A 16868-nucleotide genomic window follows, 5' to 3' on the forward strand; every position below is an offset into this window, starting at 1 on the left:
CATCTTGTTTTGATCATTTTCTGACATTTTATAAATCAAACTACTAATTGATTAATTGAGACGATAATCAAAAGATTAAAAACCAATGAAAATAATCACTCTCAACAACAAATCCAGTTCCTGGTGCAAAACAAGTTGGCAACCCTGAAGTAATTAGACTTATACAAGTCTTTATTTGAGATTTTTTTTGCTTTGCTTTATGCGATATCTTCTGAATAAATTGATTAGTCTCGAAGGAAAATGTGAAAAAAAAAAAATCACTGCAATTTTCAGGAGCTGTCTTCAAATGTCTTGTCTAACAGTCTAAAGCCAAATATATTATGTTTGAACTACGAGAGAATAGACTGATGTATTTATTATGAAATATAATATTATATATAATTTGTCATAATATAAAGGTTGATAAACCCGTTCTGCTTCTCCTGAGAGCAAACGTTTCATGCAGGGTGGAGGATCTATAATGTGCATCAGTTTGGATCGGACTGGTTACTGGATTGTTGGGTTTAGTTGAGGATGAGTATAACAATGTCACATATCAGTGTATGTGTGTGTGTGTGTGTGTGTGTGTGTGTGTGTGTGTGTGTGTGTGTTGTTGTTGCTCTGTGATTGGTCTGTTCCTGGAGTGAGAGCTGCGTTCAGGAAAAGCGGCGCCGGGTTACACAGATTACATCATCACCCCATGACCTCACAATGGCAATACCCACAATGCCTCGTTCACAACAGAGACGCCGAGAGATGTCTCACACACACACACACACACACACACACACACACACACACACACACACACACACACACACACACACACACACTAACCCTGCCCATTACCACAGAGGAATGTACCAACTGATCCTGACAAGCTAAACTGGGAGGACACAAAACTCTTTCTTCTTCTTTCTCTTGTTCGCTTATTATCTGCCTCCTCTCACTAATGTACACACACACACACACACACACACACACACACACACACACACACACACACACACACTCACAAACACACTCACACACACTTTCCCTCCCTCGCTGTATGCCTCTTCCTATCAATCAATATTTCCTCTTGCTCTCGCTCTCTCTGCATCCATCAATAACCACTCTAGCCAGCGTGGGTGGGGCGGAGGTTTCCATTTTAGGTGTTTAGGCCTGAGCGCACACACTTCCTCCCTCCCTCACACACACACACAAACACACACACACAAACACACACACAAGGATGACCACAGATGCAGACAAATTACCGCTAAGTGCCGAACCCGACACAAAAATAGTTCCTTTTACGAAACGGCATGTCCCAAACTGACTCCTTTTGTTATTCTGCCCTTGTCTGGACTTGGACACACACACACACATACACACACACACACACACACACACACACACACACACACACACACACACACAAAAGGAGAGAGAGGCTACCAGAGTCTACTGCTTCTTGTACCAAGTTCAGAGGTTGCGACCGTTTAAATCACAAGTGGATGAGTTTCCAAGGAATGTCTCGACTATCTGACCCCTCAGACACACACAGACACACACACACACAGACACACACACACAGACACACACCTGAGCATGTTGAATAAGAGAGAGGAGTGCCATGTGTTTGTGTGTGTGTGTGGGCGTTTAAAAGACGCCAGAGAAAGTCGGTCCAGATGGCCGGAGAAGATTAAACACCATCTGCCAACGAGAGACACACACACACACACACACACACACACACACGCGCGCGCGCGCGAGCACACACAAACACACGCATGAACACACACACACACCCTGGAGGTCGTGCAATGATTTATGGAATCTGAAAAGTGACGTCTCTAATAAGAAAATTCATTACATATTTGGGGGGAATAGTGAATAATTTAGGCTTCCTGTAGTAATCTGTCAGCAGGACCGGGCTGAGAGGGGAAACGAGGCTCCACATGTTGTGTCAGACTTCGTTATTCTGTGTGTTTGCAGCTGCAGCGTGTGTGTGAGAGTATTTACCAATGACTTTATATTACATTAGCCTGTTTGAGCGGGCACAAACATGGAGGCAGAGTGTCCGGCATCTGGACGTCGGATCGATGTTCTGACTGAACTCAAAGTGCTGCAAATGTCAAACACTCACTGGTTCCAGCGCCTCAGGTGAGATCATTTCAACCATCAGTTCAACATCGCTGGATTTAGGACAAATGGTCAGACAAAGCAGGTAGTTTTAGGACGATGCAAAAACAGCCAGAAAACTAAGGCATAGAGAGACTCGTCACTACTGAGGCTGCCACTTCAAAAACAACTTCGAAAAGCTGCATGTGCAACCAGACGATCACATGTAACTAATGGAAGAAGCTGTGAAACTCTGCACCTCGGGCTGAAAAGTTGAGAATATTTAAACTTCTGGTGACCTCAGGAGAGGAGCAGACGCCAGGCGCGGCACACCACAGAAAACAAAGTTCGTGCAGGCGATGTTTCCAACAGCGCGTCCTGGTGTGATCAGCCGCTGAAGATATCAACGTAGCAGGTCGTACCTTGGCGTGTAGCGAGGAACCCACGGCTGTCATTCGCTCCTCACTCCCATCACGCTTCATTTTTTCAGGACAAAAAGCTCAACTCTTCAGTGTCACGAGTCACACCGCTCGTCTTGGCCCGGACAACTTGTGCGTGCAGTCCTGCTCAACAGGCGGACCAAACACACCGGGGCATGAAAAGTGGATGAAACAGACAAAGTTGCTTGGTCAACCTCTGGACTGATTTCTGGAGGGTTAGTAAAGCATCTAACTGCTCCCATGAGCAGCCTCAAGGTGCTAAATAACATCATTCATGCTCAGAAAACTGAGCCTAGATTAATCAAACCAAAAAAAAAGGCTTCATATTTTTTTATAATTCTGATAATATGATCAGAAATATAGAGAAACAGAGAAATAAAGACTGGTCAGATGAACTTGGCCCGTCTAGTGCAGGATTTATTTTTATCTTTTCTTGCTGCTGGACTTCTCAGGTCGACCAGAAAACTCGACAACTGTTTCCTCCAGATGTTCAGCTCAGTCCTGCTGTTGAACAAACTGCTGCTTCACCCACTGAGCTGAAGTCGAAGAGACGACTCAGTCAGGCTCAAACACTCACAACCCATCTGTGGCTCGGCTCACAGAGCAGGAACACGACAAAATACAAGACGTTTAAGGGTTCAACAGGCCTCAAGAGGGGCTGATAACAGTTTGGAAACACGTGGCGACTGTCAATTAATCAGTTACAGGGTTTTCTCCAGCAGAGGAGACGGTCCTGACACATATTATAATCAGTGTAGCTGCAAGATGGAGGGTTGAACTATCGCCTTACTCACTCAATATGACTTTTATGACTCAGCGAAAGAACAAACATGTTTCTCCAAAATGATCCTCCAAAATCAGGAGATTTGAGTCATTTCCATCATCAAAATACTGTGTGTGTGTGTGTGTGTGTGTGTGTGTGTGTGTGTGTGTGTGTGTGTGTCTGTGTGTGTGTGTCGGGGTTAAAGTCGGTGGTCAGTGTCAGTCTCTCCCAACCGTGAATGAGTGACCTCATCCTGGCCCCAAACATGACACTGTCTGTCCAACACACACACACACACACACATACACACACAGACACACAGACTCAGACACACACACACACACACACACACAGCTGAGCAGCAGCAGATGGCAGCAGATGTTAGTTGGTCCCTCAGCGAGCAGCGATGTTCATAACGCTGTCTGGAAAACATTTTATGCCTCGCTGGGGGCATCAGTAAGTGTGTGTGTGTGTGTGTGTGTGTGTGTGTGCTCCTGACTCAACAATGAGCAGTGCAGTCAGTGTGCGATGTGAGTGTGCTGCCGTCTTGCAGTCACATCCGAACTAGCGATGATGATGAAGTGTGAGAGCGTGTTATCGACTCAACAATGAGCATCAGACTCGAATGTGACTGTGATGTAGGCGTTGAAATGTGTGTGTGATTTGATAATGAGCGAGTGAGTGTGTCTGTGAATGAGTGTTGAGGTGTGTGTGTGTGTGTTGTTCTGCCTCTATACTTGTGAGGACCACAGAGAGCTTCAAGAGTCAGTCTGGATCATTTAAAGTCCCAATTTTTCATTTGTTTTGTCTGAGAATGGATGAATTTAACAGATTTTTTTTTAAAAAGGTGGCGTTTTTTTTAACTGTAAACTCAGTCAGAACCTCAGGAAGTTTAGTTTTCTTATTTCTAAAGATGTACTTGGATGTTTTTACACTTCCATATGAAGTTCAAAAGTTATTAAACACTTGAGAACAAGAGGCGAGGTCTTTAAGGGTTAGAGCTAGATTGAGATTAAGATTAAGGTTTGTTTTAGTCATTATTTTAATTTTCATTTAATCTGCTGTTTTCTCAAGCATTCGATTAATAATTAAGTGTTTTGTTTGTAAACATCCAAAAGTAGAGATAAATGCCTGTTATAACTTCCCATATTCCAAGTAGAAGTTGCCAGATGTCTTGTTCTGTCTGACCAACAGTCTAAAACCCAAAGATATTCAGTTTATTATCATGCAGGACAAAGAAAAAAGCATCAAACCTTCACATTTTAACAGCTGGAACTCACGATGGACTGGCTACCTCCGCTGAGGACGTTGTGTTTTCACCCGTGTCTGTTTGTTGGTTGGTTGGTTGGTTTGCCAGCAGGATTACACAAAAACTAATGAACGGATTTTTATGAAAACTTGGATGACAGATGGGTCTCGGCCCAGAATAGACCCCATTAACGTTTGGTTCAGATCCAGATAAAGGGACAGATACAGGAATTTTTGAGAGATCGGACGTTTTTCGACATTTTTGGTTAATTTCTCAGAGAATAATGTCTGTCTGGATCCTAATGACTAAAATCAGGTGTATTTAGTTGGCAGGTATCTATGAGTGAGTCTGAAGGGGGAGTGCTGGGCCTTGGCGGAGGTATGCGCTCTACTCAGTGCCATTCTAGTTTAGTGAATGCATTATGTATTCAGTACTTGTGTCAGTTTCACACTCAAGACTTTGAGCAGCGTGACACAGAGAGCGAAAGATGCCTCATTACCCCACTTTAACCTGAGACAACACACACACACACACACACACACACACACACACACACACACACACACACACACACACACACACACACACACACACACACATTTCACACTCAGTTGAGCCAGTGGAACAGTCGAACTCACTCATTAACAGCTTTGTAATATATTCATCCTCACACACACGCATGATGTGACGTTCATACAGTTTTCACCTCTGGCTTCTTGCCTTCGAGCTCTGTGTGTGTGTCTGTGTGTGTGTGTGTGTGTGTGTGTGTGTGTGTGTGTGTGTGTGCTGCAGACTCCAGAGAGTGAGGTAATGAGTGCTCAGCTCTTTCTCAGACAGTGGATCCATAAACCATCTCCTCTGCATTTAAAAATCGATGCATGCAGCTGCCCTGCCTGCCTGCCGCCGACACACACACACACACACACACAGACACACACACACACACACACACACACACACACACACACAGCTAGAAAGACCATCCAAGTAAGATCGAAGTCAAATTTGGTTTTTATTTAAGTGGAGACACCGGACTATTGGCTCTGGGTTTCCAGATACTGGACTCTCCACACCAGTGATTCCCGACCGTTATGGCCTAGAAACCCTTTTAAGTGAAGAATTATCTACTAACAACCCCTTCAACAAAGGTTACACATGTCCATGAGCTGTGTGCAGTCCGATGAAACATCGATACTCCTTCCTCAGACTGTTTCATTTGAATAAAACTGCAGTATTTCACAATAAGCAGAGTCTGCAGCCACGCGGGCGCCTCTGTGAGCTTTGAGCTAACTGCTAACACCAGCATGCTCATTATAACGACCCACGACCCGACTCTGAGGTTGGGAACCACTGCTCTACATCCCTCCTCATTTGTTTCTACAACGACGCACCATATCTGTCCATGTGTGGTTTAAATACTTTATCAATAAAAAGGAAAACTGCGGTGAAACAAGCTGCTCGTCTACACGACACAGTCCGCTGCATTCCAGTTCTCTGTGTCAGTGTGATGCAAATATCTCCATTAATATTCAAATGTCAAGTAAATTCGCCCTCAGTCAGCTCGAGTGCAGATGAAACACGCTTCACACTGAGCTGCTGCTGCCGCGGCTGCTTTCTCATGTGTTGAGGAATAAACAGGCAGCCGACTCCGATCGCCCTGGTTACTTTGACAAAAAGCAAAAATCTATGGCAGTTTTTCGTTGGATTTTGTATTATTATATAAAATAAGCTCAGGCAACACTCAGATGTGTCAATCACCGAAGCGCGGCACAAAATACATGAATAAATAAGAGTCCAACAACGTCCACAGGGCCGAAGACATTAACGTTACTTTATTTTATCAGCCCTGCATAAAAATATGACTTTTCGTTTCTATGCGATCCACCTGTGGAACAACAAGCTTCCTGAACACCTGAAGTCTGCTACAACTGTCAGGCTTTAAAACAGTTTACTTTCCAATAAGTTAGATACATAACCTCTTTATGACCTGCAAATAATTATATGCTTGTTTTCGTTATCGTCTTTTAAAAGCAGCATCTTTGATCTTAAATTACTTATTTGCTAACTTTTGATTTGTTTCAACTCGTACCGATCCGTGACTTCTCTTTACCGTTACACCCCGAGAAGTCACCTTTAGAAACTGTCTGGAAAAGGACAGACACTTTAAAATTAAGACGTGGTAGGTGATTGGACGAACTTATCTATCAATCGCCGTCTATCACAGGCTAACTTCAACCAATCAGATCAACAGTAGGAGTCTGCGGGGGTGAGGGGTGCTCCGTGGTTTACAAACCATTGTCAGCTGTCAGGAAGCAGTTACAAGCTAACGAGTTATCAAATATGTCGTGTGACCTTGAAACATGGCCGTAGGTCCCTGAGGATTTTGACTGTCCGTCGTCTTTTCAGTTGAGGAAGCGATTTGTTGTTGTTTGTTCCCTCGTTTATACGACTTGCAACACAGCAGAACGACATGTCAGAGGGTGATGAGTGTGATGTCAGAGGGAAAATGGCGTCTGTGTGAATGATGTAAACTGAGTGAAAGAGTAAACAACAACATCTAACCCACAAATAACTCCTGGGATGTGATGAACATCAACACTGAACGATGATATCGAGCAGAGCCGAGGATCTGAGGGAGGATTTGTTGCTTTAGGATGACTCATGACTTTAATAGTGAGTCGCACTACGCTTCACTTTCATACCAGCAATTATCCTGCAGGAGTAGGCGTCAGTTTTCCCAAACAGTGGATATATCATCAAAAAGAAAAACTGAGCTTTTGTGCAATTTGCAACTGAAGCTATGTGAAGTCTCACTAACACACACACACACACACACACACACACAAGGCCACAAACATGTCGGGAAGGCTGTTTCCTCGTCAATAACAGTAGGTCGAACTCACGACTGCATTATTGTAGCTGACACACACACACACACACACACACACACACACACACACACACAGGAAGACAGCTGCCATCACTGAGGTCAGAGTGTTACACTGTTGTCAGTACAAACAGAGCGCTCGCTGTGTTTACAACTGAAGCCCACTAAATGTCAGGCAAGACTAACAGAAACCTCCAAACACAATCTGGAGCCTCCGCTGTGTGTGATGAGAACGTAAGACCCAAGAATGTGAGGCGGACTTACGGTGCAGACAGGCATGGAGTCGTCCTCGCCCACCGAGTCCTCCGGATCGTGATGTGCATCCTGTAATCACACACACGAAGACGTCAGGCATTAACACACACCTGATGCACAACGGTGACACGGTAATTAGATCCTGCCAGACGGCTGCGACATCGCTGCTTCAGGTTGGAACATGTTCACCTGAACAACAGCCTGAAAAACGACCGCAAATACCTACTGAACAGGCTGGTTTCATTCACATCGGTCATGACTTATGACTCGGTTGTAAAAATATAATTATGGTTGTGTAATAGTGCAATTATAACTTGGAGAGGCGTGATCAGATCACGTTCGGTCAACTTCTTTCGAAAGTGCTTGTTCTAAACTATCTTATCCATATTTTGGGTGCATATTATTTGAACTTGTCTAACCCTGACCTGCAAACATCCACCAGGATGAAGTCAAGCTGTTGTTGTTAAATCCCTCAATCTTTTTAAAGAAGAGTTTGAAAATGTACGTGACAGTTGATCTAATCCAGATGTGATCGTCTGAGAAGGTCAGTGGGGATTGTGGATTTGGAGATTCGTGACACTCTTACCGATTAAACAGATAAAACGTCTTAATAAGCGCTGGTAGTTTGATTTTAATATTCCCATCATTTCCAGTCTTCTTGCTAAGCTAAGCTAAGAGAGTGGTATCTATCGTCTCATTCAACTTCTGCAAGAAATGCAGAACTATTCCTTTAAGCTCGTTCTCTGGTGGACTACTGATTTGCTTTTGGATTTCACAGGGATTCACAGAAAAACACCTGCAACAGTAAGATTGGAGATAAATGATTAAAAAAAAAAAGAAAAATGAGACAGAAACATAATGAATGCAGGTGCTTCATGCTGTAGGACACATAAATAAACATCCTTGCATAATGTGTGACATGTGACAAGATGCTGAACACCTGTGGCAGATTTTGGATCGTGTTCAGAAAGACTGTAAAGACTCATGCTTTGTCACGTCAAGGTCCTCAGCTGCCTACACTTTCATATTGTGATGGTATTCAGGAGTGAAATGCTCGAACAGTAGGCGTCTTTTATTTTGAAACCCATCTTGTCATCTCCCTTCTGCTCGCTGTGACGGAGGAATCAAACCAGAGTTCAATTTTAGTTTAGAAAAAAAGTCCCCAGACGGTCACAACGTGAGATTTATCAGCAGGGCCACCAGACTCCGACCGATTCTACCTCGTCTGCTCGGCCAAAAGGAAAAAACAACAACAACAGATATGAATTAGCATTACGTAAGGAAGATTAGCAGTCTGTCTGCTTCCCTGCTGGAACAACAGCTGTGATTCAGACACTGATAGCACCGATACTCCTGCCTGACAAAAAACAATAATAACAATAAAAGCGATTATGGTGATTATTTACTTTGCCGGTAAGTGCAGCGTTGGGAGGATAAGCCTGAAATGTGCACAGCAGGGCGAAAGAGTGATGAGAGAGGAGAGGAGATGGGTGGTGGATTACCAGGAGAAAGAGGGAGAAGGATGCGGAGGTGTAGGTGGAGAGGAAGTGAAGAAAAGCTGTTGTGTTGCCTGCAGAGTCTGATCCACGGGTAAAAACCTAGCAGGCTGTCTTCGATGACGCTGTGGGACTCCCTCAGGCAACTGTGCCGCCCAAATACAATTTTAAATTGCTGATTTTTTTTTGTCTCCATGTCCACAGGGTTGTAACAAATGTCTGTGTAAGAGTGTGAAAAACAAAACGAAAAAAACTATTGTTGTTCCTCGTCTTTCTTTAATTTGGAGGATAATCATGCTCCAAGTTTTGAGGGGGGCTTTGGGGGGACATGACGTAAACAAGAAGTACCAGGTTGCCATGGTTACACTTAAAGCTTGATCAGACCTGGTGTTAACATCCGTCCTGAGTGATCTGATCACAAGTGAACAGCTCAAAGTCCGTCAGTTCACACCTGACATTAACACGAGTGGCCACTTGTGAACAGGTCTCACTTCCCCGCTCCATATGCAAATAAACATGTACATCACTTAGACAAACAGACACGATGTTTTTTTACACAAAGAAGGAAATAATTAATGTAAAACATTTGCCGAATTAACAAGAAGGCCTAAATGATTAAGAATTTGTCAGAGAAAATGTTTCTCAAACTTTATAAATTTCTCCTAACTCAACAACTCACTAAAATGAGCGATTTTTTAAGGGAGTCTGGTGACTTCTCCAAGAAGTCGCCTATATTGGTTACTGTTTAGTGTATTTGTAAAATTTGACATGTTTAGCATCAATAAAATGTTTCTTCTTTCATAAATTGAGTGTAAATGGTGAAATCAGTGTAAACAGTGTGTTCAAACAGCTGCTAAATGTTGGCAGGTCAGACTTTAGCACTTTAGACACAGAAGCAGACAGGCTGGTGCAGCCATGCTGCCACAAACTGACACTTTCTACAAGGAAACACACAACTTACTGTTTTCATTTAATGCTGAATTTACAAGAAGGAGACAACGATTCAGAATCTGTCGTAGCTGTTTCACAAATGTTTTTTATAGTTTCACCTCATGAAACAACTCCTAAAATCAGACGATTTATTAAGGGAGTCTGGTGATATTGTGGTTACTAGTTCAATGGTTGGATCAGTTGAAACAGACATCTGCTGCTAACATTGGCAGGTTAAGAAAGCACAAACATGTTATTTATATTACAGTGAACCACATGGAGATCAGACAGTGTCTGTCTGTGGTTGTGGCTTCTTCTTCTTCTTCTTCTTCTTTCACAGAGGACTGTTATTAATTTACACCTACATTAACATGTGTTTTTCTTCCCCTTAGTCATTTGTACATATTCAAAAAGAAATGTCACCATTTAAATGACTAATGTGTCTTAAATTCCTGGCCAAGTGCTTGATGTTGCATGAAGAAACTCGTGGTCTAGCTTGTTTTTCCTGAATTACATTAAAATGTTGACTAATTTTAGAGTGAAAACAAGTTTTACAGTTTCTCAAGTATTAGCAACAATTCCCAGCCCTGCTGGTGGGCGTGCATGATAAGACTGAATAACAAACAACTACACAGCAGAAGAGGTGGTACTTCCAGAGAAAATGAAGTATTTCGCTCTGTGTTTAATGTTATTCAGCTCTGATGATGAGTCACGCTCTCTGCTACATACCTGAGATTACCACCCTGATATAATGGAAGTGAATGGAGCTTGGTTTGTGAAATTAAAAAGCCATTTATTACTGATATTTCAAATTTCAAATGGTCTTAATTTGCATTAATAACATCAAATATTGATCTTTCTGTGCCTTTTTCTCAGTGTGTATGTACGTTACTGTGTACAGTGAGGGCTGTAGATATACTGAATGAGTATAAAAATGTTATTAAGAATATAAAAAATGTAACTTCCAAGGATAAACTCAGAGAAACACTTTCATGTTTCTGCAATATTAGCATTTATCTGATGTGACTTAATCTTCAGGAGTCAAATCAAATCAAATTGGATCAAACTTCAGACACTCTGAATCACAAAAAGGATCAAACTGGGAGATTGAAGCCAATATCCAGATTAAACTGAAAACAATGAGCACAGCTCAGTCTGTGGATTATCCAGATTATCTATTGTTTCTGGAAAGAGACTTTGTTTTCATTTTTCAGAACTGGAGCTCCAATTCACAGTTATGTTAATTAACCATTCATTTGTAACTAATTCATCGCCTGGACAGAAAAATGTGAGTCTGTAAATTAGGTTTGTTTTGTCTGAAGATTATGAATTTACATGAAGAAAGAAGTCAACTAACTGATTCATCAATTATTCAAAGAAATGTTTGACCTCATTTAAGGCTGAGCAACATTTCAACATCATATCATTATCGTGATATGAGACTAGATTTCTTCTCGATGTGAGCCAGTCCAAACATTCATGAAGAGCTTCTGAGAAGATTTCAAACTACTGAGGTATTTACTGTGAATAACTGTGGTGATCTCATGTTAAGGCCATTCATGAAGTATAAAAGAAGAAGAAGAAAGAAGCCACGAGACTCAAACCAGTGGCGTTTCATTTAATAGCTGACATCTCATCGATGAATCGCTGCAGCTCTGTCAGAAATGATTCAATTAATTATTAATGCGTCACGGAAAATTCATCAGCAACTATTTTTATAACAGTTTCAGCTTCTTTTCACGCAGAAAACGCATTAATTTTCTGGTTTCACCTTCTCAAATGTGAATATTTGACATGTTTTTGATATTTAGCTGAACATCTCACAGTTTTAGATAAAAGGTGGTTCCTGTAGAAAGATAGTTGATTGTTGAGTTTCACTCGCAGGTCGTCAAACACCAACGTGACGGACCTGCCACCAAACCAAAGCGTCTGTATTTGTCGACCTGTGAATAAGAATAACAATCGGCTTCTCCACCTTTACTGGTTGGATAAAACAAGCACGGCCTTGTGTTTTGGAAATTATAATTGTCAAGCTTTTTCTTTTATTTCCTGCACAAAACAGAATCAATATTGAGCCTTGAATGACATGCAGTTTGTCTGAAAGAGGGCGGCTTCACGGCTGCGGCCATCTTGATCTACGCTCATCTTTGTTTCCCCATTTCAACACAAGTGCAGCGTCTGCCTCCTCTTTGTGTTTGTGTTGAATGATCTTATCTCGAGGGCATGAATCCTACAGAAGCATCTTTTTCATTCCTCAACTTCACTCCTCGCTCCTTTGTGTGTGTGTGTGTGTGTGCGTGTTTCTTTTCTTTGTCCCGTGGTGGCCTAGGAGACAAAAAGCTGGTACAACAACTTCAGCTTATCAGACCCATCGCCTGCACGTCGAAAGGCTCAGAGGTGTAACGCAGAGGTCAAAGGTCAGTTTCTTTGGGCAGACAGCAGCGCCGTGTTCCTGTCCGGTTGACAGGGAGGTGAAAGGAGGCTGCGTGGTGAAAGTGTGAGCAGGTACGAGCTTGTCAGGAGGCGAGAGGGGAAAAAAAAAAAAAAAAAAAGAGAAGCTGGCTGTGACTCAGTGCATTTTTTGCGTTTCAGCCTATCATGAATCAGGTTTGATTGTTCACAATCTGCCTACAGAGTGACACACACACACACACACACACACAACCATTTCTCCATACAGCCCTTGTGACACCTCATACAGGAAGTGGACACACGCACACACACACAGACGTAAGCTCTTCCTGAATCATGCGGCCGCTGCAGTGGCACCGCCTCCTGCTCTTTATCAAGATTCAAAAACTTGTAGGAAGGAAGAACTGGAAAGAAAAAACACACACACACGAGCTGTTTTTGTTTCAATCTCTCTCAGTTTTGATGACAAGGCTCCTTTTAGAACAATCCCACACTTTGGCATCGCCCGTTTGCATCTATTGCTTTTTGTTTTACATCAAGAAATAAATCCTCACACAAATCAAATCTAAATCACGACAAAGGGCCGCTTCATTCTGCACCGAAACAACCCCAGACCGACTCGTCGTCGCTCTGTGACACTCAGCTGTAACTTGACCGACACATTCAGGTCCATCTATTCAAATATGGCATCACTTTATGTCATATTCATGTTCTGACAGGCCTTTTTGTTCCTGAATAATAATCTGATTGTCACATTCTTGTAGAGCTGAAATAAGCACATCAACATAATTTAAAGTTATTTTCATGATCTGTTCATTCATTTCTGTCATTTCTTCTAGAAAAATGTTGGACACTCAGCCAGCTGAGAGTAATAATGAGAATGGGAAATTTAAGTGACATTTTGTTACTTTATGGCGCTTGATTCACCAGAAAACTATGCGTTCAGAGTAATAAACTATGTTTATGTGCTGTGTTTGTATTTAGGGTGTTTTTAAATCTCATTTAGTGTCACTCTGACGTCCCTATAGGCGCTTAACTTCATCATTTCATGCATCTTTTCGCTCTTACCGAACATTTGATCTACCCACTAATAACCTTATTTTCATATTATTGCACTAAATGACATTTTAAGCCTCTGTAACTAGAGAATTGTAAGTAATGTAAGTAAGTAAATCAATTCCAACATTAATATATTAGTCAATATTTGCACATATTTTGCAATTATCCCTGAAATGTGTTTATCAAAGACGGAGGCAGAACATTTAACAATAAACTCCATCGTCTGAAACGACGGCAGTGCACTGAAACAATAAACTTCACTGGGAATTTAATAATTATAAAACACCTGAAGCATCTTTTTCTGCTTTATAATCTCTAAAAAAAAAGCTTTCATATCACCACAAATCTGAGAACATCTACTCAGATATCAGCAGATAATTTCAGTCGACCAATATAATCAGTCAGGCTCGAGAAACTGAGACAAAAAACTGACATTTTGGTCTTTTATGGCTCTTGTTTCAGCAGAAAACTACTCCTACAGAGTATTACAGTTTGTTTATATGATGTGTTTGTGTTTATGGTATTTTTAATCTCATTAAGTGTCACTCTGACGTCACTATAGGAGCTTAAAGGGAGCCAGTGCTGCTGCTGCTGCTGCTGCTCGGTAGTGACGTCAGCTTCTAGCATGCTGCTTCATTTCATGCGTCTTCGTGCTCTTACATACTATTTACAGCAGCATTAATGACCTTATTTTCACATATTTGGCATTTTAAGGCTTCTATATTTAGACATTTGTCGTAAATTTTATTTGTCTATTGTGATTTTATACTTTAATTTACAGGTGTGTGACCTGCAACAGCACCTTTACACATATAAAGGTACAATAAAGCAGAGTTTTCATGGTGTGATAACTGTCTCAGAGGATATCACAGTTTCACGAAATACAGCATTACATAATTATTATTATTATTATTATTAATATAGTTATTAGTTAGAACGACCCTTAAGAGAATGAAAACAGCTTTTCTGATGCTTTATTATAATCTCAAAAAGTATTATGCCCTGACAGACATTAAAGTTGATATAAACTTGAAATAAATATATTTATTATAACACTAATATAGTAGAAATCAATACCACATACAAGGACGTGTACACGGTATGATAACAGTCAGGTTTCATACACTGCCACCCTACAATAAAAAGGGTGTTTTAGCAAGTCTCTAATACTCAATATTGACCATAATCAACTAATCAAATGATCAATCACCCGACTGATTGCTTCCTCTTGACTTGAGAGTAAAGTTGATTAACTTCAAATCATTTTTATTTGATTTTTAGAGCATTTGTTGTGCAGAATTTGATTTTATTGTCTTTTTTTTTTAAATATTAGCACTATAACACTGCTGTGACATTATTAAATAGATTTATAGCTCATATTTGGCACCTCATGGTGGTTTATGGAAACTGTGTCTCCTGTACCACGACTTTAATACTTGTGTAAAGAGTGTTACAGCATGTTTTCTGTGCTCAGAGTGATTTTACGATCCTTTCAGGTGTATTTTAATCTGATTTGGCTCCTAAGAGTCGCTGCAGCCGTCAATAATGGTCTAATAGTGACTTTGAGGCGTCTAATGGAGCCTTTTTATTACAAATAACATCCTGCGTGGTGTGTTTCTGCACCTATGACTAAATATAACTTCCTGACAGACATTAAACTTGAAATAAATATATTACAACACTAATATGCTCGAATTCAATACCATATATAAGGAAATGTACACGGTGTGATAACAGTCAGGTTTCAAACACTGCAACCCTACAATAAAGGATGTTTTAATATGTGCGTACGTCTCTAATACTCAACCCTGACCATAATCAACTAATCAAATGATCAGTTGCTTCCACTGTGGACTTGACAGTAAAGTTAATTAACCTCTAATCTTCATTACTTTATTTTTAGGAGCATTTGTGGCACATAATTTGATTTTATTGTCATTTGTTTGTATTTTATGACATTTTCTACCTCACAAATGTCACATGTGTCTCCTGTGGCACTACTTAAATACCTGTTTAATGAGAATTACAGCATGTTTTGTGAGCTCAGACTGATTTTACGATCCTTCAGGTGTGTTTCAATCCCACTTGGCTTTTTAATAATGATGTGATAGTGATAACGGAGCCTTTTTATTACCATTTATTAAAAGTTAATTCACTTCTAATCATTGTTGCTTCATTTTTCGGAGCATTTGTGGCACATAATTTGATTTTAATGTCATTTCTTGACATTTTCGAGCTCACAAATGTAACACGCGTCTGCTGCAGCACCACTTTAACTATAATAACTATAACTTTATGATAACAGCGTGTGTTTGAGCCTGCAGCCCCTGTAGGCACCATCCTGCTGTGACACCAGATAACATCCTGTGTGGTGTCTCTGTACCTGCTGCCACCACGTTACTGCAGACACACACACAGACACAGACAAGTGAAAAGTCCCAGACCACAGTGTTGTCTCACCTCTGCAGACGGTCCCCCGAGTGGCATCTTCTGCCAGGGATCAGCCAGCTGGGCCAGAGGCATCTCGTCCTCTTCTGCCTCGACTTTCTGCTTCTTATTCCTCTTTTCTGCTCCGGAGCTGTCGTCCCTCCCTCGGCCGACACTTTTAGTCCCAACCGGCTTCTCTGTTTCCTTCTTTTTCTTTTTCTTTCTTCTCTTTCCTCTCTTTTCTTTCTTTCTTTCTTTCTTTATTTATAATGAAATCTTCTCAGCCCCCTGGTTCCGTTTCTGTTTTCCTCTTCCGAACCGCCGCGGAGCTCAGCGACGCGAGCGAGCCGAGCAGAGCCGAGCGAACACCTTCTGATTCCGGATCTGCTGCGGCGCTGAGACCGCCCCTTCCTCCGGGGAGACGCGCACGAGAGGAGGACGCCCTTTGACTCAACACACACACACACACACACACACACACACACACACACACACACACACACACACACACACACACACACACACACTCAGTTATCTCTTAATCTCTTTCTCTTTCTCTCTCTCTCACTTCCGTTGTTTCCCAATATGGCGGCCGGTGTCGGTTTACCTGTCCGTCAGACTGCTGCGTCACGCCTACGTCACGTCAGGAGGCGGAAGAAGAGAAAAAAAGTCCACTTTGGATTTTTAATCTGATTTTTTTTTTTTTTTTTATCACATCCGGAACTCATTCATCACTTTAATATGCCACACTTAAACAAATATAATTAATTAATTTAAAACACAAAATCTGTCTACACATGTGAATATACAAGTTAAAACCTCATGAACTGGAATAACTGAGCTGACGAGTAACGTTACTTAGTTT

General features: G+C 41.4%; 1 protein-coding gene across 2 annotated transcripts in view; it reads right to left on the bottom strand.

Annotated features, from left to right (window-relative positions):
• Positions 1-16359, bottom strand: part of rps6ka3b (ribosomal protein S6 kinase, polypeptide 3b) — a 47347-nt gene extending 30988 nt beyond the window's left edge. For both annotated transcript variants that reach the window (XM_073487960.1, XM_073487958.1), the window contains exons 1-2: positions 16037-16359; positions 7689-7748 (exon numbers count right to left, since the gene is read on the bottom strand). In XM_073487960.1, coding sequence (XP_073344061.1) covers positions 7689-7748; positions 16037-16099 — 123 coding nt within the window. In that variant the 5' untranslated portion in view covers positions 16100-16359. The remainder of the gene's footprint in view (positions 1-7688; positions 7749-16036) is intronic.
• Positions 16360-16868: the final 509 nt, after the last annotated feature.

The sequence above is a fragment of the Pagrus major genome, chromosome 19, assembly GCF_040436345.1.
Source record: "Pagrus major chromosome 19, Pma_NU_1.0".
Classification (NCBI taxonomy): domain Eukaryota; kingdom Metazoa; phylum Chordata; class Actinopteri; order Spariformes; family Sparidae; genus Pagrus; species Pagrus major.